The sequence below is a fragment of the Pogoniulus pusillus genome, chromosome 16, assembly GCF_015220805.1.
Source record: "Pogoniulus pusillus isolate bPogPus1 chromosome 16, bPogPus1.pri, whole genome shotgun sequence".
Lineage (NCBI taxonomy): Eukaryota > Metazoa > Chordata > Aves > Piciformes > Lybiidae > Pogoniulus > Pogoniulus pusillus.
The window spans coordinates 11446430-11468838 of NC_087279.1; the positions used below are offsets into that span (position 1 = coordinate 11446430).

At 41.3% G+C, this 22409-nt stretch overlaps 1 protein-coding gene and 1 long non-coding RNA gene across 6 annotated transcripts in view; both read right to left on the reverse strand.

Annotated features, from left to right (window-relative positions):
- Positions 1-1044, reverse strand: part of LOC135182400 (uncharacterized) — a 37581-nt gene extending 36537 nt beyond the window's left edge. The window contains exon 1 of the long non-coding RNA XR_010305188.1: positions 333-1044. This is a non-coding gene — a long non-coding RNA (uncharacterized LOC135182400). The remainder of the gene's footprint in view (positions 1-332) is intronic.
- A 9679-nt stretch (positions 1045-10723) lies between these two features.
- The window catches only part of MAPKAPK3 (MAPK activated protein kinase 3), a 46262-nt gene continuing 34576 nt past the window's right edge, over positions 10724-22409 (reverse strand). For 4 of the 5 annotated variants that reach the window (XM_064156492.1, XM_064156490.1, XM_064156491.1 and 1 more), the window contains exons 6-11: positions 20644-20770; positions 19048-19123; positions 18744-18868; positions 16738-16823; positions 13983-14063; positions 10724-12500 (exon numbers count right to left, since the gene is read on the reverse strand). In XM_064156492.1, the coding sequence (XP_064012562.1) occupies positions 12342-12500; positions 13983-14063; positions 16738-16823; positions 18744-18868; positions 19048-19123; positions 20644-20770 (654 nt within the window). In that variant the 3' untranslated portion in view covers positions 10724-12341. Of the gene's footprint in view, positions 12501-13356; positions 13472-13982; positions 14064-16737; positions 16824-18743; positions 18869-19047; positions 19124-20643; positions 20771-22409 lie in introns of all 5 variants that reach the window. The other variant, XM_064156493.1, reaches the window with a different exon arrangement.

A 22409-nucleotide genomic window follows, 5' to 3' on the forward strand; every position in this document is an offset into this window, starting at 1 on the left:
GAAAACTGGTTTTGCCCTTGCCCTACATTTCCTTTTTTCTTCCCTCTTTAGCATCTCTAATATATTTTCTTTATCCACATTAGAGAAATTACTTTTTCACATGAAGCACTCCATTAATTAGCTGAAATTCATAGACTTTATATCCCACTGTTTAAATGGTCAACATTGAACGTATTTATTTACATTAAATGTACAATTTGCTATTTAAAAAAATCCACATTTCAAAGGCTACTGTTTTGACTAATATTTGTAAGGCAATTTGTTAAAAAATAAGCATTCAACAAGCTTTTGGTGCTACTTTTAATAATTTATAAAATAGAGGAAAAACTCACCTCTTCTGGCATTCATTTTCATTCCACTGCCTTTTGTTCCATCTGACTATTCCCTCTGCACACCTGCTCTCTATCTCCATTCGTCTGATTAATTATCCTCACTTCTTCTCCACAGGCTTTGACAAGTTCCTCTTCCTTCTCCAGCTTCATCCCAGTTTTCTGCCTTGTGTGGCTTAGATTTCCACCCTAGTTACACCGGATCTTCTCAAAATCAAAGAACACAGAAACTACCAATAAGCAGTTTAAAATAAATTAACAATGAATAGCAGAACATCTTGGCCATCTGGAAATTTGTGGAGAACTTAAAAATTAAGCAGTTTTCAGAGTAAAAGCTGGCTGAGGGGTTTGGGGTTTTGTATGATACATACAGGGCTAAAAAGCCATATTCAGAGAGGTCTTTATGACAGCATGATACATGTGATTTCCTTTAGATGACACAAACTATTATCAATTTAGAAGCCAATACAAATACTGAACTGTACTTCCTGTATGTGAAAATATCACACAAGTGCATCTCAGTTTGTTTTTTTCAACATCAGAGCTGCCTGGTAGGATAATGAATTCTTCTCAGGATTTCCACAATCATTATTCCTCTCTTGTCCAGCTTTCAGTTTGTTGAACCTTGCTGAAAAATCCTACAGTTAAGCTAAAATGTACTCATGCTTCAGCACTCACACAGCTTTTAATATGGAAATATTGTAGATTTTGATTAGTAAACAATTCAAAAGGGGATACAGAATCTCCACAAAGATGGGGCTGAGTGTTCCTTGAGAGGTTATAATAAAGAGGACCAAGACAGTCCAGTGTTGCAAGTACTTCCATCATAGAGATTAGTTTTGTGTTCAGTTTCTTTCTCTGTCCAAAATTCACGCAACCTTTTCAAGCTTTTCAGTTCAGGATTCTCAAAGGCCACTGAGTCCTTCGAGTATCTCTGAAATCAGGAGCCTCTCTGTTCAGTTTTCACCAATTCATAACACTGGTAAGGATTTCAGCATAGTTATGAGGTGGGCATTTTGGAAAAAGCCCAGAGAGTCTGTTTGGCAGCACAGACAACAGAGGTGTAACAGGCATTACACGCCTATGTGAGGCACAATGTTACATTCTCTTTATCATATGGGCAGAGATGGCTGGAATATATTTAAAGTTATTTTGCACAGAAACATTCACCAGCAGCTGCACAGCCTTACATTGCACCAGCAACCCTTCTCCTGATCCATTCTCTGCATTCAACACATTGACAGAGCTTTTGGGGGTTTTTTACCGTTTATATATGTATGGTGAGACGTGGGTGTCCAGGCAGAAAGCTTTGGCCTCACATGTCCCACCTCCAGTTAGTTCTTTTTCTTTTTTTCCCCTTCAAACATATTATTACTGTCTATGAGTCACTCCATTAATCCAGAGAGAAGGCTAGAAAACAAGTGAATAAACACCCTGCCTCACAACCTTCTGTCTGGGCTGTTTTACTTCGCTGCTAATGAATGAACAGCTAAAAAACAGAATTATCCTAATTGGGGACATTCAAAGGGACATTATCTCCTCTTTGTCTATAGCTGCTGCCTGGGTCTGCCTGTGATTACACTACAGGATCAGAGGATGACCTCGGAACATTCACTGCCAATGACAGTGTAAATATGTTGGAAGGTCCAGGAAAACAGTGGAAGAGAACATACGTGCAAGTAAAAAAGAGCACAGGAGACTTTTACAAGACCACAGTGTTCCTCTTAAAAACTTATTAAAATAAAAAATGATTAAAGTAATGCATGAGAAACAGGAAACAGTTGCAATGCCAGACACAGGACCCTGTCTGCAGCAAGAACAAGGTCAGATCTCTCATAAACACTGCTGGAATTCGGCACATGCTCTAAGTTCTGCAGTTCACCGTGTACATGGAAAGGGTTCTTCATTTATCACAAATATGGCAGGCAACTGTCTGAAATGTCCTACTCCCCCTGTTACAGCTGTCAGAGTGATCCTATCTCTTGTGAAATGAATAAAGATAGAAGATGAAAGATTAAATGAGAAACAAATTACTGCAGCCTCAGTTTTGCCCTCCAATGCAGGAATTACAGGAATTCAAGGTCTAACTTCTCCCATGATGAAAGTCTGTGTTTCATTCTCCCTTACAGTTCTACAGCTGGAGAGACATACACGGATGAACTGATACTCAGTGCAGCCTGTAAACCATCTCAGCTCCTTTCAGATGCATACAATCAACTTGTTCTTGCATACTGAGAGTTAAACCTTAGCATACTGTAAGGTATTTAACAAGTCCCTTTCAACTTGCAAGGATAGGACTATTGCAGTTTCTTTTATAAACCGAGTATTTAGTGGTCACAGAGAGCATTCTAAGTAACATTCAGATTACTCAATTATTTCCAAGATGAGGCGTGATGCTAAGCCTGCTTGTGTGCTTTATATCCTCTTTCCCTTTGTTGCTACATGTGCTCAGATTTTGGAATTTTGTCTAACATTTGTATTTCTGCACTTCAGTGTACAGTTGAACACCACTCTTCTCTGATCTGCTTTCAAAGAGAATCTATTAATTTCTATATCAAGGAGGGCTGATGTTCAACCCCTGAGCTAAACACACTCCAACAGAACATGAAATTCAACATTCGGCCATTCCCTGTCGATGTCTTTTCCCATTCCCACTGCACAATGGGACAGCAGCTTGTACACATCTCCATCATGCAAGTGGTGGCTTTCCACTTGTGTGACAACTGGTTGTATAGGAGGTTTTGTTCCTGCCAATTGTCATATGAACAGAGCCGCCTGCCTAAAAACTGGTAAACCCTTGCGGCAGAAGCTGCTGTCGACCTCCTCGTGTCCTTTTCAAAGAGAATACATTGTCCATGATGTCTGTGCTGCACAGACAGACTGGACATGACTGGTCTATGATATAGGCACAATGTGTCACCTGGATTTCTCAGGACTAAGATGAGCAGACAGCCTCCAAACCTGGTTTGAGCCCTGACAATATGCATGGAGACACGTTTATGGCTGGCAGCATTTCAGAACAAGTTAGTATTTTATCAGGCTCCTTGATAGTTTATGACACACAAATCAGCCAAATAAAACAACCCTTTCCTAACTGTTCAATGGGACTGTTTTATTCTTACATTCCAACAGATTCAGGAAAACCAGAAAAATGAGTTGAAGTGACCAGCCAAGTGCTAATCACCCTTACATCACAGTCAGTCTACTTTCCCCCTCCTCTGCCACATAACTGGGGAAGGCTGCCATGGATCCTGGCAGCCAGACAGCTTAGCACAGAACCAAGGTTTGCTAGAGAGCTGAGGTAAAGACACTGAGCAATACAGACAGACAGGCAACTAACTCCATGTCCTTTTAGCTGACCTGCCACACCTCATCTGCGTACGCAGAACATAGGCAATTCCAGCCAGGGCTCTTCACCACTGCTTCTCTCTTCCTCTTCTTTGGACTAAGCAATGTCCAGTAGCAGATGGGAAAGAGAGGACAGAGTCATGAAACCACACAATGTTTACTGAGAGTGAGAACCTTGCTTTAGTGATGCTGAAAAAAAAAAGGCTGAATTTCCTGAGGCTTTGCACCAAAGTCTGTCTCTCTAAGTAGATAAATTTGTACTTCTTAATTCAAAGCATTTGGGCCACAACATTCAAAATGTGCACTTAACTTTAAGATCTATACCTCCAAAGATGTAAGCACACAAAATCACTCTCAACATGGAAATCATTCTGATACAAACAGAAGACTAGCATGGCTTTTTTTTTTTCCCTTAAAAATAAGTACTTTTGGCAGAATGGTATTTCTGAATCTGAAATCTGAATTAAGTTTCTCCTTTCATGTATGCAGTAGTTAACTCTCATCAAGCAAGCTCGAGGTTTTCAGTTGCCTATATAGTACCAAATAGATATCTCCAATTCATCACTTCAGCATCTGCGGTCAGATGGAGCAGACAAGTATCAACTTTGTTTCCAACAAGTATGAACTTCCTTTGAACAAAATATTAAATTTCTTTTAAAAATTTCACTGAAAATAATTTTCTGGAACATAACTTTGGGAACTAAATCAGCTCCAAAGGGAAAGACACAATCTCAGGAATAATACAAAGTTTCAAGTCTCAAATGATTTCGAGTTACTTTGGTTAGTACAGAACACCACCACCATTCAGGTTTCATGTAGAAATAAAGTAACTCTTTTTATTAGACTGAAGGAGGTTTGATGCATGTCTGTGAGTGCACACAAATGACATAAGACATGCTATGAAAACAAACAATATTAACAAACTGATTGTTGACTACTGAGTTCCTGTTAAGCAGGTGTGGAATTGCTGCAACTTAAGATGACAAAAGCTGGAAGTGATAGCACCAGATGCCTTATGACACAGAGTCGTACTTTTGGGGCCAACAGATGCTTACTAGAGAGTGGTTCCTTGAGGAACAGCTTTAAAACTGACTGCCCAGAAAGAACAGGTTGATCAAGAAAACATTTGGTAACTACCAAATCTCAGCCCAGGTTTGAGCTGGATGGAGAACCTATTACGAAACAAGGAAGCAGACCTAGCTGAGTCACTTTGAATCAGGAAATTCAATTCCCTCCTACTCCTCAGATTTAAAACATCCTACAGCAAAAAGCTTCTATAGGATTTTTCTCCTGCTGTGTTTAGAGAAGAAATTGAAATACTGCAGTCAGGTTTTTCTGAAGGAAGTAAGCATGACTTCCAAGCAATGTAAAATACGTCACTCTGACAAACTTAAGGAGAAAGAAAATCAAAATATTTAAAGGGAAGATAACCAATCATCTCATTTTACTGTGCTCTAAGTGGCTACCTGTGCTCTAAGTGGCTACCTCTCAGTGAGAACAACCAACTACGTGAGTACAACCAACACCAAGAGATTCTGGAATAAATTTCTGTGACCCAGGACATTAGCATGATGCTCTACCCAAAGGATTGAAAAGAAGCTTAGATCCCATGAGAAATAGGACCTTAAAGTAATAGAATTTCCAAAGAAATGTAGACGTGGTTATCCTCTATAAAGGTGAGAGAAAGCCAAGGTTAAAGCATCCTGTGCAGAAGCTGAAAAGGCTGATGAGTATAGTTACACCCCTTCATTCACTGCAGCACCTTGGGGATGAGAAAATGATGATGGAGAAAGTGCGTCAGCCTCTGAGAAAGTGTCAGTGAGGCAAGCATGGCAAAGCTCCTCGGCACACCATCAAGCAGGAGACTCCTATGGCACTGAATAAAGAGCAGCATCCCTTTGGATAACCTCTGAAGGAGGCACTCATGAACACTGGCAAGCGCACAAGTTCTCAAATTGGCAGCAAAAGAGTAAAGTACCAGTAGAGTTCACTTCTTTGCAGAGGTTTTCTATTACTCTCAGAGGGACATTTTTCCTCCTATTACCCATTGCTTGGAACTTTCCTCCTTACCATTTTAAATACAATGCCATGTCTCACTTCCTGTCAGGGAGTGGGATTCCTTGAAAATCTTCCAATACTTTACACCACAAGAAGTTCAGAAATAAAAGAAGAGGTGGTAAAACTGTAACTGAGCCAAAAAAAGAAAGAAAACCACTGCATCATGGAATGCTAGCCTCAAGATGCCTAATTAGATGTTTATTTGAGACAAACACACAGTGATAGATAGAAAGATATTCAAGATAGAAATGCAAAATGTCTGAAAGCAAAAGAGAAAATGAATCTCACATTGATAAGATATCTGCGAGCAGAAGGGGAGCTCATGTAGGCAACTTTGGGAGGGCTGAACACACCTAGAAATTGTATTTGTTCAGTTACTAGTCACTCTAAAAAAGGAGGCATTTACTCAAAAGTGTCATTTATAAGCATCAGCTAAGCCTTGCTTTAGACAACTTCAGAAAAAAAAAGTTGAGTCTGTACTGTCTATCTTTAGGGAAACAAAATTATTTCTGAATTCAGGAACCACTCTGGGTTGGAGCAGTAGCTAATATCCTAATCAGAATTTCCTTGATCATTACTCAAGCAGTAGCATTTTGTTTTAACAACCCTTAGTCCTCCTCCTCCACCAGTATTTCTCTTCTAACACATTCTATTCTAATTTTAGTCTTTTGAGAAGTTTCTTTTCCAGATCAACCCACTCTTTTTCACATTTAAATAATTTTCAGTTTTTTAAAGAGCTCAGTTTTAGCAGGTGTTTCAGTAGCTAAGCAATAAGAAATCTCTTGAGAACATCTTCCATGTTTCCCAAATGGAATAGCCTGGAAATCTGGGGAGAACAGTATTAGGCAAAGTTACCGCACCATTTAATTTGTAAACTGGAATAAAATACCTAACAAGGACAAAAAAACCCCAAAACCAAGGGAAAAAGAGCCACACTCCTCAAAGCAATCACTTATGCTCTCTGCTAACAAATAAAGAAGGTGCAATTAGAAACAGTTGTTACACTGACAGTACCAATAATTAACTTGCATGCAGTAAAATTCAACAGAAATAAAATTAGAAACTTAGCATGGAAGAAAATGATGCAACTCCTCCTTTTCTGAATTCTTCAGCTTCACTGCAGACCCAGGACCAAGAATGCCAAATCGTTTCCAACTACAGATCAAATAGGCTCATTTCAGTGGGTAACAGTGGCCCACAGCCCCATGCACCTAAAACATGCTCATTACCAGCACTGGAAGCTGAACTGCAGGTCTAGATACCTGTATACTGTTTTCAAGCACCATCTCTCCTCAGGCAAAAGATAGCTTGGCCCTTCATGTCACCTCCAGCTATTTGAAAGCTGCTTTTTTCCCCTCTCTTTTGGTTCCTGGAAGCTGAAAATGCTGTAGGACATTTCAGCAACTGCATATTTTTACAGTTTCAAGCAGTATAAGAAAATCCACTGACAATGGTGCCTCTGCCCTTTAATGGAGTTAGAGAAGACCTAGGAGATCTTGGCACCTGGTAGATTCATGAGGCAGGAACTTTTGAAATAAACTTAGTGCTAGGCATCATTTACAGACTTACCAATATTGATACTCATCTACAGTCACACGCTTATCTTCCATGTTTCCCTAGACTGCAGAAACATCCTCTTTTTCAAGTGGTAAAAATGACCAATAAAAAGTTGCATCTCTCTTGCTATGCCTGTACAGAGCTAGCACTTGCAGTAAAAACAGCAGCAGACATTTCTTATGCTATTCTTCAACATGACACATCATCCCCCATTTCTACTCCCTTTGCCCTATTAAATTCTTCTAACCACAGAGACCCTATTTTAAAGCTGTACTGAATACTTCAAAAGCATTTTCTTACCCAGTGCAAATATTTCAGAGAAACGTTTTCTTCAGCAAATGTTATTACCTAGGATTGCTCTAATCTCAGTTTTCCAGATGTGAGATGTCTTCCAGTACCTGAAGTAAACTTGCTTGTCAGCTTGCAGGAATTTCTAACTATTTTTTTTCATTGAGGTTTCAAGTATGTGTTCTCTGTCTTCCAAGTTTGCTTCTTTGTCTTCATCCTGTTCAGGCTCTCTAAAAGAGAATTAATTCCGTTCATTCTCAGCTATGCCAGCTTCACTATGGAGAACAGCCAGGTAAAGAGGGGAAATACTAGAACCTTTAGGAAAAAGGGAATTCAGCTATATCCAGAAAATACTCCTCAAAGCATGTACATGGAAGAAAGAAATTCTCCCACATGTAAATTCATACCCTGCTTGCCTTCACTCCCTTTTTGCCTGTGGTTTGCTAGTGTGGGTGAAGGGACACTGGTGAATGAGCTGGGGTGAGTCCTTGAGGACAACTTTTCTTCCTCTCAAGTACAGTGGAGATGGCCCCCACAGCTGACTTCATCCAAGACCAAGCAGGCAAACACACCAAAGCAGCTGGACACAGATAAGCACCTCTCCCTTACCTTTAACCCAGGCTTAAAAGAGTACATGTATTTATGATCACATGCAAGTAATTAGAAGCTTTGGTTTTCTCATCCTCACCAAATCTTCCTTTTCTCAAAAGAACCTTTGTCTAAGCATGGGCCAAATAAAGTCTGAATTGAAAAGAGGACGGGAAATTAGATCAAACTGAGTATGTAGCTTTCTCATTATCACTCATGTCAGACAAGTCAGAAGCAGTTACGTAATTGGGCCTCTAGACTCTAGGCAGTGAAGTGTTAAGAGAGAAAAGCAATCCCAGGACTGCATGCTGGGTTTTGACAAATAGAAAAACACAGAAGTAGGCCAAGAGCTTACCATTAATGCTGGTTTTTAACTGCACTATGTCTAAAACCCAAAAAAGTTGAAAATATAGCACATGTGGCCAAAGGGGTAAGAAAGTGGAAATGGAAAAAAGTGAGGGAGGGAATTTAATCTGTGCTTGTGTACTCACTTTTCTGTTAACCAGAGAAAGTGCACTTGTGAGTGAGGGTGCATGAGGAGTACAGTGCAAGGGGAGGCAGCAGCCCATGAGCAATTGCTATGAAAGGCAATGGGGGTGGGGAATTGTGCAGAGTCCTTTTTAAGCTTCTGCTGTAAAAATAAATAGACCTTTTAATCTGTGTTCTCCATGAAGCCTTCTCTATTGACCATTCATTTCTTCTTTCACTTACCAGCTCTTTACCTCCTCTATATGGCTGATGAATATGCAAATGCATAATCAGTTCTATAATAGCCTATCCTTTCTAAAAACAGGCTATAAATTTGGATCTTAAGCACCAGGTTTTAAAAAGACTATTATACTATATGGCTGGGGAAAGAGGCAAGGCCCAAATACCACCACTGCCACACCAGAGGTCTTTATATTGCGTGTGAATGCAGCTAACAGGCTTCATACAGCAGAGCCAGCAGCCAGAAAGAAAGCATCTTCTGCACCACGTATTCCAGTCTCAGCGCAGGCTCCTGCAGGGCACAACGCACCTGGCAGCCGTGCTCCTGCCGGCTCTGGCAAGAACGCTAAGGTAAACTGGGCCCCGGGGTCCCGTGGGTTTGGGTTTCACTGCGGGCGCTGCCGGGGAAGTCCGGGGAGCTCGATGCGAGGCATGCTCGGGGCCGGGCCCCGCGGCTGCAGAGGGGCCCCGCGGGCAGCAGGTGGCGGCGCGGAGCCGGGGCGGGGGCCGCCGAGAGCCTACTCCTCCACACGAGTGCTCAGAGCGGGGGCGGGATGGACACTGACACTGGTGGGAGAGCATCTGCGCCCTGCGGTGGGCGGACAGCAAGCGCAGCTCACGAACCTCCTCCCTGGCAAGTTTTCACATCAAGACTCGGACATCAAGATCAGAGCTCTCACCCTGCTCCCACTCTAGATCAGAAGGCAGCTGGGCTACAGGCGGGACAGCAGCTTGAGGGCCCACACATTCCAGTCAGCTGCTTCCTAGCTGCCTCCTTTCTTCTTAAAGTGGGCTAACAAGAACCTGATGAGATTCAGCAAGGACAAGTGTAAGATCTTGCACATAATCCAGGAGTGCAGCACAGGCTGGGATCTGCCTGGCTGGAGAGCTGTTTTTGCCAGTAAAGGCTGGAACAGATGGTCCTTGAAGTCTCTTCCAACCTGGATTCTATGATTCCTGTAAAATAACCATACACCGTGCTGTACAATACTTGCATACACTTCCATGTCTGCTATTCTGAGGCCCTCCTCAGGTTTCCACCAGGCTTTACAGTATTCCTGGATGTTGTCACTGCAAAGTAGAATGCAAGAACTGTTAGGTTGTTGTCCTACTGTACAGGCATTGAAAGCTGAAGGTGCCATGCAACAGCCCACCACTCCAGCTTCTGACCCACAGTGCAGTAAAGACTGGAACCTCACAGAAAGGAATCAGGCCCAGATGTGCTTTACAGTTCCCTACTCAGGGACAGACAGATGCCTTCAAGCTCCAGACTGAACTCAGAAGCAAGAAGACATGACTGCTCCTTCTCAAACTTTGGGCAAAGCAGAAGCAAAAACCTGGGTGCGCTACCACTTGAGGCAAGGCAGCCAGGACATCACATTATAGCCAGGGTGCCCTATTAGCTGGGATAGTGGGAGCATCTATCACCCTAGTGGGGCACAGAGGTGGGGAAGGTAGGAGTGACATACACAGAATCTTCAATAACTGTAGAGAGAGGGACAGAAACTTGGATCTGGCTCTAATCCCAACTGTTGCACCTCAAATGCATCACAGGTAGGGAATAATATCTGCTAATTCATAGGAGTATATGGTAAAAATAAATAGAGGACAAGCTATAACCCAAGAGCTACTAAACATGAAATAATTACAAAAATATATCTTTGCAGAGAGATATTTCACACTAAACCCTTGCAATCTTAACAAATGCTCAAAGTTGGATAGCCTTTGAACATGGACATCACTGGATACTTTCCTTCTCCCTTTTCCCATCACCTTCAGCACAGATGTGCCTTGCAAAGCAACAAGCTCTGCAGCATCTCAGTAAGACCAGGGATAACAGGAGGAAGGAATGTTGTAACACAATTTATTAGAATCAATTTATAAAATCCTAGGACCAGTTCACAAAGAGGAATGGAGGTCACATCTGACATTGAAGATACCCCAGACAAGGTATGAAGCCTGGAACTGACATTTGTTGGAGATAACAAGGTCTACACGGCAGTCAGATCTGACAGTTCAGATTCTCTCTGGAGCCTTGTTTTGCTTTTTGGCTTTTAACTTTCTTCTGAGACTATTAACTCACCAGTACCCTATGCCTACCACAAAATACTTTTTGTCTGCATCACTGGGAACACCTAATTTTCATCCTAGATTCTGATAATAATTTCACAAATATTTGCTTCACTTCAACTGAAAAAAAAACAACAAAAAACCCCACCAAAATACAGTGGTAGGAAATATTCTGACCAAAGTAAAATGAATTAGCAAACCAAGGCCAGGATCCCATAAAACAAGAACTAGAATACCAAGAAACCAATGGGTGGATTTACTTAATAGGTACATCCCTCAGGTAGTAGAAGACTTTGGATTCAGAAACACTGACAAAACACTGCAAATAAAGTATCACTTTCCCCTCCCTGACTCTGGGAAACAAACCAACCCCAGCACCCCAGAACTTGCACATCTTAGGCACAGGCCCTGGAGATAATTACCGAAAGGGCTGCTGGCAGACCCAACGGTCCATTCAGAGAACATGCATTTGCCACTTCTTCCTGAATTTCATAAGCCTCTCTTCTAAAGCAGTTTCTTGTACACAATTGCATGTCCAGTTGCAGGTTGTGGATCCAAGAGGAACAGCAATATTCTCTGCAGGATACTTTCAACTAATTAAAATCCTTATTAACTCTTTGCACAAAGTATCACTTAAATTAAAAAAAAAAACATTACAAGAGAGGGATATGAAAGTGGCACAGAGACAACATAGTGGTTACAGTTCAGAAAACCTACGTATTATCAAATGAGAATCCATGACAAGCTCAAGGTATGCAGACTTTATGAAAATGGAAATGTATGGATACTTTTTCCTACAACAGGAATAACTGTTTCCTGTTTAGGGGATGTTCTGAAACTATAGGAGGTAAGTTTGGAGATCTTGACTCTTACCACTTTTAACACAAAATGCTGTCCAGATGCATCTATAAGAGAACTGTACCCATGCTACTTGTATAAAGAGCAGTCCCATTCTCCTCTTTTCTCAGTACCCATGTTTGAATTACTAAAACACTCCTGGCAGACAACTCAGCATTTTTTTCTATTCCCAAGTTTAAAGTGGTGGCAAGCGCTACTCTTGTAGATGGCTGTTAAAACCTCAGTGCATTAGTATGCTCAGATGCCTCCTATCTCTCCTCATGGCTGACACAGTTAAGCTAAAACAAAAACCCGTAACATTCCCAGTTATTACTGGACCTTCCCTAGCTAAAGGCAACAGAATCATGTCACTTACATCAGTCTTCAAAAGCAAAGCACTGACTCAAGTTATAAAAATTAAATCTTTCACACTGCTCTTTGCTGGACAGCTTCTTCACGGTCTCTTTGTCTCTGTAGAATGGACTGAGTTGATCATATTGACTTTAAATTGCTTCTTTAAACTTTTACCCTCCACCCACAAGTCATTGGCTTCTCTTCTCACTGGTTATTGCACCCAGGAGCTGCAGAAGAGGTGCCTGCCTGCTTCTGCTTCTTACGGCGTTTGTTCAGGAGGCGGTTGTTGGACGTTTTCAAGTCTTTGATTTTCACCTGATCATAGTCCACCCTCATGGTAGCCAAAGCACTGGTCATCTCCTCCTGAAACCAAGAAAGCACTTGATTGAAATCTCTGAGGTAGAGTGCACAGCCACCCCACACGACTGCCAGGAGATGAGCCCCCTGTTATGCTATGGCCAGAAAACAGCTGAGCCCTTTCTGCTGCACTGCACTGTGACTAAAGGTTTCGTTCTACTCATGGACTCATTCAGGAAGAATTATTCACACAGTGTTCCACATGTGAGCACGCAGGACCACACTCCGCTAGCCTGAATTCCACCATGTCCCTGTGCCCAGCATTTCTTACTGCCTGGCTCTGGCCCTTCACCAGCTACTGGGCCTGGGCTAGTTACATCAGTCTCAGAACACTGCTTTCTTTGCTCCATTACCAAACTAGGTTAGGAGCAACTAGAATAAAAGAGTCCACAGAAAGTTGTGTGAAAGTATGTGCTTCAAATTCACACACTTCCTTAGCTTCAATTAATGTTTAAGTGCAGGCAAATTCTAACCTTTCTAGTAAGGTTGTGAACAAAAATCTGCTTAAGGAAATGAACGTCTGGGCATTTAGTTCAGGAAAGGGAAAACAATGAACAATTACAGGTATGTCAGTGGCCCAAGGGAATACCTGTGGGACCTCTACGAAGAACAAGCATAAGGAGTTCTCAGAAACACAAATGAAGAAAGCTAAGTGAAAATATCTGTTTGATCTCTTTGACTCAGGAGACAAATGTTGCCTAGGTCCCATGAAACTTCACCATTACGTAGCTCAATAGCTGTAAATATACATCAGTAATTTAAACAAAATCAGCAAAAATACTCAACAGGAGTGTTGCAGTTATCAAGATGCCAAGCATTTTAAGTGCAGAAAATTCAGAATTAATTGTAAAAGCATGCCAACCTGATAAAGGCCAGCAGGAAAGAGTTAAGGCTTGCAAACAACTTTTAGTCTGCCCTACAGTTTCATTTTGCAGGAAGCATTCAACTGTCATCAGCACAAGCAGTAGGTGAGGCACCTGGTTAGATCAAGGGAAAGACAGATATATTTTTTTCTCCCCCCCTGCCAAATGTCATGACAAGACAAAGCTAAGGATATTTAAAGTTGTTTTACAATACAAAAACAGAGCAGAAAACTATAACAAAGCTCAACCAACCCTCCCACCCTGTCCCCCTACATTTTCATCATATACTTCACCTCACTGTAATGAACTTCAAACTCCCTCAATACTGCCCCTTCTCCTCTGTGGTAACACACAGTGGCTCAGCAGGTAGCAACATTAATATCTTTGATCACAAACAGCTTTTTTGTTGATATTTGGCACAACCTTAAGGCTGTCAGAGAAAAGCCAAAACAACATTTTTTTTCATACAGTTACCATACACACAACTGTTCTAACCAAGACTCTTTATGCTGTCCTTTTTTAACATGGTTGTATTCAAAACAGCCATAATCTCCAAGGAAATAAGCATACACACAGAGGCCAGCCCATCTATCTTTTCAAGAAATCTGAACTAAGATTGACTCACTTTAACTTCATCCCAGTGGTCTTTATCCTCTTGCAGGACCCGTGCGGTATGAAGAGGAGTTGGTGGCACTGCCATTGATCTCTAAGAAGAGGAAAAAGTATCAAGTGTTCTGCAAAATGACATTTGGGAAGTGACTGCTTGTTCCTCTACACGTACAGAGGACATAAAACTTCAGCTAATGTCCTTGGGTGGCCTTCACTGTTCATGTTTCCCATTGCCTCACCAGTGAATTCATGTGTGAGTTAGGAAAGGACTCTGGCCCCCACATGACATTATCTTTACAGAATGAAGTGGAGGACTAATCGGTGCTGAGCGTCTCGCACTATGTTCCCTTCCAAGTGCGACCAGTAACCCTCTGTTGGATAAATGTCTATACACATTTTGGATTCTAACTATCATTTCACTATTCATTAATCAGTGTTTTAAAGTGGTTAATTTGACCTTTCTCTTCTAGGATTTGTGATAGGAGACATTTTATTGTGTGTCTACATTAACTGAGACTACCAGTTTAGTAGATCCTGAGTGTGCCCAACAGAGGAATTGATACTGTTATTTAGAAATGTTCAAGGCATAGTTCAGAAGACAGCACATCACCTAAGACGCTTTCACATAAAACTGAGATCTGTGCTCACCTGCCATGAAAGATCAGCAAATACCTTAAATTAGAATAAGGTACAATTTCTAAAGCACAAAGCACACTTTCCAAACTAAATTCAGCAAGAAAAAAAGGTATTTCTTGTCAGTCCATGACCCAAACTATAATTAAATTTGCATATTTTACCTTCCTTATGCTTTCTACCCGAACTTGCTGTCTACTAATGTAGTGTCCCACCCTAGACACAGGTGCACATCAGCAAAGTCTAATGAGATCTCAGTACATGTTACTGTAAAACAAGCATTACGCTGGGAGCTGTGCTTAGTGCTCCACCAAGCTAACAGCAGCACTGCAGCAGTTACAGAAGTGAAGCAGAAATCATGACTTCTGCACTCTCTGGAAAAGGACCCTAACTGGCCAGGGTACAGTTCTAGCAAGTACAGCAGGGTCAAGAGAAGTGATAAAATAGCAGACTGGCTTTAGTAGTGTCCCTGGGCAGGTGTCACAGCAGATATAGCCTCCTATCTGATGTCAGCAGCTACTTGTGAAAAACATCTTATCTAGGGGTCATGTGGTCCCTCTGAACTGACCATCTTTGCATAGTCCACAATAATGCTTTTGGCATTCACCTCAAAAATAAATATGAAAAAGAAAGAGGAGAGACAAGTGACCTCCTCTGCTTGTGCAAAGCATTTTCCCATACATGTTCCCACTTAGGAATTCAGGAAAAGGAAGAACACAGACATTCATTATGTTGATCTTTCCCTCTCCCTCCCTCCACCTCATGGAACAATAGGTTCGGCAGAAAAAATGCCAATATGCAGTTCATAGAGCATTCTTCCAGGAGCAGTATTCTAGCATAGCACTTTGGTGCAGCAGAGTCTATAGACCTTGTCTCCAATCTCCTCCTTATTAATTAGTTATATGCATAATTCAAGTACCATGTGTCACTGTAGGTGGTAGCTTCCTTAGCTATTAGGCACTCATTCTGTGAAATTCATTGCCCACTGACTTCTGAAACACCTCCTTCTTGGGGCTTCAAGCACTTAAAGCTGGAGGTATTTATTCTCAACAGCCATTATGTTTTTATTTGGTTAAAGAAGACTGAAAAATACTGTCTAGGTTCTACTCTAGTTCTGCAGGGTCTTTGTAACCTTAATTTCTCAGCTTTCACAACTGTAAATGAAGACATCTACCTCCTTTATCAGGATGTTGCACACCTACATTCCTACATGATTGTAAGGGCTTTCAGATCTCCAAACAGGCGTTACAGAAATGGTAACCATTAGTCATGCCTCTGTTTCTGCCACCTATCTCTGAGGGTCAGCACAGACAGAGAAAACACTCTGGGGGAAAAGGGCATTCTCCAGCACAAGTGATTCTGTTCCTCAATGATGATGTTTTAGGCAGCAAAAACAAACGTGAGAAGTATAATCTATTCTTTTGAGTGACATCTACAGAGTAAAAAGGACATTCTGGAACTTGGCCTGGTAACTCCTGGAATGCTCATCTCTTGTTTCAAATAATAAATATTATTTTATCAGAGCCCTTTCTCTTTTTTTTTCCTCTAGAAAAATTATTTTTATGGAAAATCAATTTAACCAAATATAAAGAAGGCTGAACTGGGACTACTAATAGCCCTGTGCACCACCCTATCTGACAGTCTCTTACGGGGCACTAAGCCGAGACCCTTGCTCCTCCTCCACGCATTTCCAGACTCTGCCAAGAGTGAGAGCTCCCACTAAGCATAGGGCTGTGTTCACACCAACACAGCTATGCACAACAGTGCCTAAGACCTCTAATAATAGCTCTTGTTAAATCCTGCACTGATGAAGTAAGAGCATGCAGTTTATTTTTGTATTTTTCAAGAGAGTAACACATGCATATGCTGCAGAGTCAACAGTGACTGCCTTCTCTGAGAAGATATAGATACACTCGTCTTTCGCTTCCAAGAACACTATTGTGGGTGTCTCTTTGTGTGTCCTCTGGTAACACCAAGAAGAAATGTGGTTCTACAAGCAGATGACCATCTGTGGAGGGCACAGTAAGTTAATTAAGTTATTAACAGCAATCACCATCCTTCTCTTCCTGTGCTATGTGGAGCTACATGTAAGGTCTGCCTCTAAGAACTCATTTTGTAAAAAGAGATCTAAAACTCACATTGATCCAAGGGTGATTCATGAACTGAGAAACTGTCATCCTCTCTGTCGGGTCAGTCTTCAGCAAATGGCGAATCAGCTGTTTGGCTGAAAGACAGGACCAACATGGCATGCTGCAGTCTATGTCTGTGCTCCCAAACATGACTGCTCTCCCTCGAGAACACAAAGACCTGCTGAATCAAGACATTTAATTTTGCTGAACTCAAAACCACCTACTGATCGCTCTTACCATGTTCAGGTGCCATGTACAGTGGCACTGGTTACTGTGATTAAAAAGGTAGAACACAAAAACATCTAAAACAAGAGGTAAGAAAAAGAGATAAAGGACTGGGAGTGTCAGTTATGCTATCTACATCACCAAACCAACTGTTTTGAGAGCAAGAACTTGAGAAAAGAGAAGCACAGGAACAGAAAGGTGCCAGGCTGACTGTCTGAAAGATGGTGACAAGCTTGGTGTTACAGGCTAAATGAATGCATAAAGTGGTGTTTTGACAAATGATAGGAGACAAAAACTAGAACAGGCTGTGGAAGGGGAAAAAAAAAGTACACTTTTCCTGACAACTGAGAGGCCACTAAAAGGACAAAAAAAGTCAAAGAAATGGATTGCACAAACAGGCTTTTCAGTAGCTTTCTGTGAATATGGCATCTGCCAAAGCAAAAGTACCAGTAACTGAGATCTGAAATGGTGAAAGTCTAGACAAGAGTTTCAAGAATGTGGGCAGACAGGCTGGAAACACTGCAACCAAGGGATGTTATTTGGGAAGACTTACACATAACTTCGTTGGGGTAACCTAGAAAAACTTCTGAATAACAGATTCTCTTTTAGAAACAGAATCTGAGATGACTAAATGCCTGTCAGAAGCTGCCAGAGGTACGAGTTGCGATTTTAGCTTGGTGAGATTGCAAAGGAGTTTTACAGCAGAGATTACCTGGAGTATGAAATGTACAAGGAAACAAAGCAAGGGGACCACAAAAAGAGCTGGTTAAGATAATTGCAGGAATATGGAGGGGAATTTAGAGGAAGCTTCCATAGGTGATGCAGTGACAGAAAGCTCAGAAAAAGAAAACCATGAAAAGAAGCATGACAAAGGAGAGGCAAAAGAAACAGTCTGCTGAAGGTGCCTGATCAGCCTAGGAGAAAACACATGAACTTGAACCAGCTGATCTTAACAGATTCAAAGGTAACGGGCACCTCTCTTCAGGTAAGCATACAGAGACCCTGCACACTTTTCAAATGCATGTTCCCTCATCAAGCTCCTCTAGCATTTTAGTAACTGCTGTAATATGAACAAGACACAAGGCAGACAAAATATTAAACCAGCAACCCAACAGCAATGTCAATGGTTTGTTAGTAAAATGTAACAAAGATGAGCTCAGAGGTTGGTAACCTTTCTCTCTAATACAATGGGCAGGTGAGACTTCTGGTTTAGGAGACTGTGAGAACACGAGAGAATCAAACCCATTCACTTTCAGGACATTGTTTTGAGCCCATCCAGGTCACAGCTGAAGAGCAGCAGCTTCTAGTTAATGACTTACACAAAACAAATGGTTGACCTTGATTTAAGTGGTGGCTGGCTAGTTCCCACATCACAAAAAGCTAGCATGAAAACTGGCCATCCTTGTCAGCTGTATCAACAAGGAGAGCAAAGACTGAATGAGTTAAAGACAGTTTGCCTTTCTTCCAGCTCTGCTTTCATTGCAGCTGTCCTGGCAGTCAAGGGAGACTCAGGATTAAAGACTTTTGTCTCCAGAGAGTTTAATCTTGCCATTCAGTAGCACTAGTTGGTATTTGAAAGAAATTTTTCAGTAGTCCTTTACTTTCTGTAGTACTTAGGTTGCTGGCTAATATCTCAGTTCCCAGTTGCTCTCTCTATCACCTTACCAAAAATGTAAATTCTAAAAGAAAAGGTAACAAAAACTAAGAGTTTTTAGTAGTAGCTTCTTGTAAGCACTCCACCACTGCACAACACCATGCACATACCCAGCAGCAGCAGTGAGCATTGTTACCTTCCTCTGATACTTCAGCCCACTCTGGGTTGGGAAACCCATATTGCCCCATCCGAATTCTTCTCTTCATCCCTGGAGAAATGGCTTGACCAGTGTTGGAGTAGAATGGAGGGAACCCACACAGGCTGTAGGAGTGGACAAAAGAACTCTTAGAACTCGCAAAGCCCTTTCAGCTCTTAAAAACTCCCTTGCAAGGGTATATTCTTACAGAGATTTCATGATCCTAGTCAGTAATTACTTGTAGGGTAGATTTTACAGTATGTGTCCTTTTTTCTGTTTATCAAGCTTCTTTTTAAATACTTACAGAATATATGTGATGACACCTAATGACCACATGTCACATGACTTGTCATACTTCTCAGGACCAAGGACTTCTGGGGCTAAAGATTAAACCCAAAAAATGGACAGATATTAATTAATAAAAAATAACCAGATATTTCTATTCCTCTCCAACACCTTATGAGTAGCAGCACTTCAACAAGAAGCAGTCAAAGCCATTAAACAAATGCAAATTGCTGCAGAACTGAGTAGCATTTTCTATTGAAAGTTCCTAAACACATTTAATGTAGCTTTAAAAAGGAGGCACGAAGCTGGCAAAATGCCCTACTCTTCACCTTAGTGTCTCTCTGCTCAATAAAGTACTAAGATTACAGGAAAGCAGAAGGAGCTACAGCTAAATGTGTACAGGGAGACACTGCACTGAAAGAGGCAGGAGCATATGTTCCAGAAAGCAAAGCTGAAAGGATCTATTTGAGCTGCGATAAAATTTTGAGCGATGCCTCGGTGAAGTGTCTTTAGCTTCAGCAGCTACACAACACTCTACTTTTCTTTGGCCTCCAGAGCGTTTTATTTTTTCACTAAGTAACAAAATTATAGAGAAATACATTTAGAGGGGATTTGTTTTTTCCCCTTGGGGCGGGTGAACTGCCAGGGAGCTTGATTTTGTAAAGGAAATGATTCTCTGAACATATGAGCAATCATGCTGGTTTATAAAAAGGTGCTGAGAAGGGAAATGTCAGCTTGTTTATATACAAAGGCATAAAAACATATATGCATACATTCCTTAACATTTTATCACTAATCTCAGCTTAAATAAATACAGAAGAAAGCATCAGAAAGGATATTGCTATTGTAATTATCTGCTATCAGTGAATAACAATACCAGTTAACACAAAAAGCTATAAAAACTTACATCATTCTACCACAAAACTCTAATTCTTCCACAAAATTAAGCCCACTTTCCTCCACAGAAATTCCGAGCCTGGACTGCCTCAGTCATACCATATGGTGAATGACTATTAGCTCAAACACCAAAAGGGATGTACTCTAAAATGAGTGCATCAAGGACAGTCTGCTGTGGCATTCATTACACAATGCTCTGTCTTTGCACAAAATGAAGGCAAAAATTCAGCTGTGATTAAGTCACATTGGTCTTTTATTACTAATTCCTTTACTTGGCAGCCTTAAGAAGCTTTACATCTGAGGCAACAGTCTCTCTCTGTCCTCTTCTACTGTACTAGGCAAACTAGGGGCCCTTTTGCAAGGGGGCTCCCAAATAATCACAAAGTTGAGTTCAAATTATGGCTTTTTATCACATTATTCAGAGGAAACATCAGGGTGACTTCACATGTAATGAAAAGCAACACGTTTTCTTTCCCTGATCCTCATTTGCACCCCTTGTTAAGGCTGTTTCCTCTGCAATCAAGGAAGACAGTAGGAGCACTGAACTGTACTGCAATCAGACTAGGTTTGGGCTGGATCCCAGTTTAAATTCTGCAGTCCCCCCCTGTGAATCACATCTGCAATATGAGACTCCACATCCATTCCTATGGTCCACAGGCCCATCATAAGGTGAGGGATGACAGACTGGACCAAAAGAAATGTATCTTGGATTTCTTACCCACATAATAAGGGGTGTAACAGGGCGTCTGCAGTGCATTTTGTACAGTGGTTTCTTTGGCAAAGCCGAAGTCTGTGAGCTTTAGCACAGTATCCTTCTCTTTAGATGTGTATAGCAAGTTTTCAGGCTGAAAAAACACCAAGAGAAAAAATAAGTTGGACAATGAAAAGATGTCTCTCATGAGATGAAAGGTGAAATCATTCTTGCTTGGCTGGATCACCATCAGCATATAGGCCTTCTTATTTCTCTCACATCCTCACCATACAGCATGTAACATTTGTGCTCAGACTAAAGACCAACATCCTTCTCAACATGGTATTTACAAGAGCAAATCACAAGGCTCTCATAAGGTCTAAGAGGTGACAAATCTGGCTTCACGAACCTCTCTCTGGTTGAATGCACTTACTAGGATTGTTCCTTTGGATTGACACCAGCTGATCTGACAGCACTCTGTACCACACTACCACACTCAGGTAGCTGAGGTGGAAGACAAGAGAAGTCATTAACCACAGTCTCTATAATCAACTGACATAACTGAACGAGAATGAATTGAGACAGACAGTCCACTTCCTGCTTCCCCCAGCTCTGTCTACTGAAACCTGTCTTAATTCCAGTCTTGTTCCACACTCTATAGTTTCTCCAAAATCAGCAGTGGCACAGATTGAAGTACAAGCTCTTGTGCACAAGAGCAGGGACAACAGCACATGTGCAGAATCTGCAATTGCTTGAACCAATTTTTCAGTTTCTCAGCTATAAGGAAGCTCTGTTGTCTCTTATGCTAGTGTTCAGAGACATAAAGAAAGAGAAATGGCTTGGAAGAAAACAGGATTTAGGATTATTAAGCAGTTTGAGCCATTTATATGTTAGCTCACTGAGTGGGTTAGAGGGTGATGGGGGCTAAATGCTTCAGCTTCTGCACTGGTGATAGGCAATGGCACACAGCTCCACAAAAATTAATAGATTTTTAGTCTTTGAATCTCAAACATACTTTTCAGTATGTTTCACCAAGCAACGGCAGCTCTCCCTCCAGATAAACACACAGAAGCATCTGTAGAAACTTCACCAACTGAGCACTATGGAACCAATCAGATGCCTCAAGTCTGTCATTATGTGACCTGCTCTCCAGCACATTCCCTCACACAGCTGTATTGCTGTGCTGGAAGTGCCTCAGCGCAGCTACCCTGTCTTTGCTTAGGCTGCATGCTCCACAGAGTGAAAACAAAATACAGAATTACAAATCCTGTCAAATCCTTACAGTAAGATCCAGGTACCAATTTTAGGGTTGTTTGACATTGTTCCACATAGCACTACCTGAGATCTTCCCATTTCCCCCAGTATTTATGTGTACTACTATATTAAAGTGGGCTGGATGCATGCAACTAGGACTATTCCACCCATGCATGCAGTTTCTTCTGTTTCTGAAGAGAATTTTGGTATTTGTTTGGGTTTTGTGTTCTTTTTCTGTTTTTTTTTTTTTTAGGCAAGTATGATTCTGAAAACAACTAATAGCTGGCAAAGCCTATATGCAGAACTATAGCATCTAGGGTAAGATCACTTCAGGCAGTGTTATTTTCTTGTTAATTAACTGGACTGCAGATTGCAAGTTGCTAGTACCTCCTAAATTAACTATCAGCAGGTTCTTATGCATTCAGCACACAACTGGAAGGCATTAGCATATATGAATGTTGTGACATTAGACTGGTTACAAACTAGCTGTGAACAGATCCCTTCTCACACTGCCAGAGGAGTAGGAACATTCTGACCAT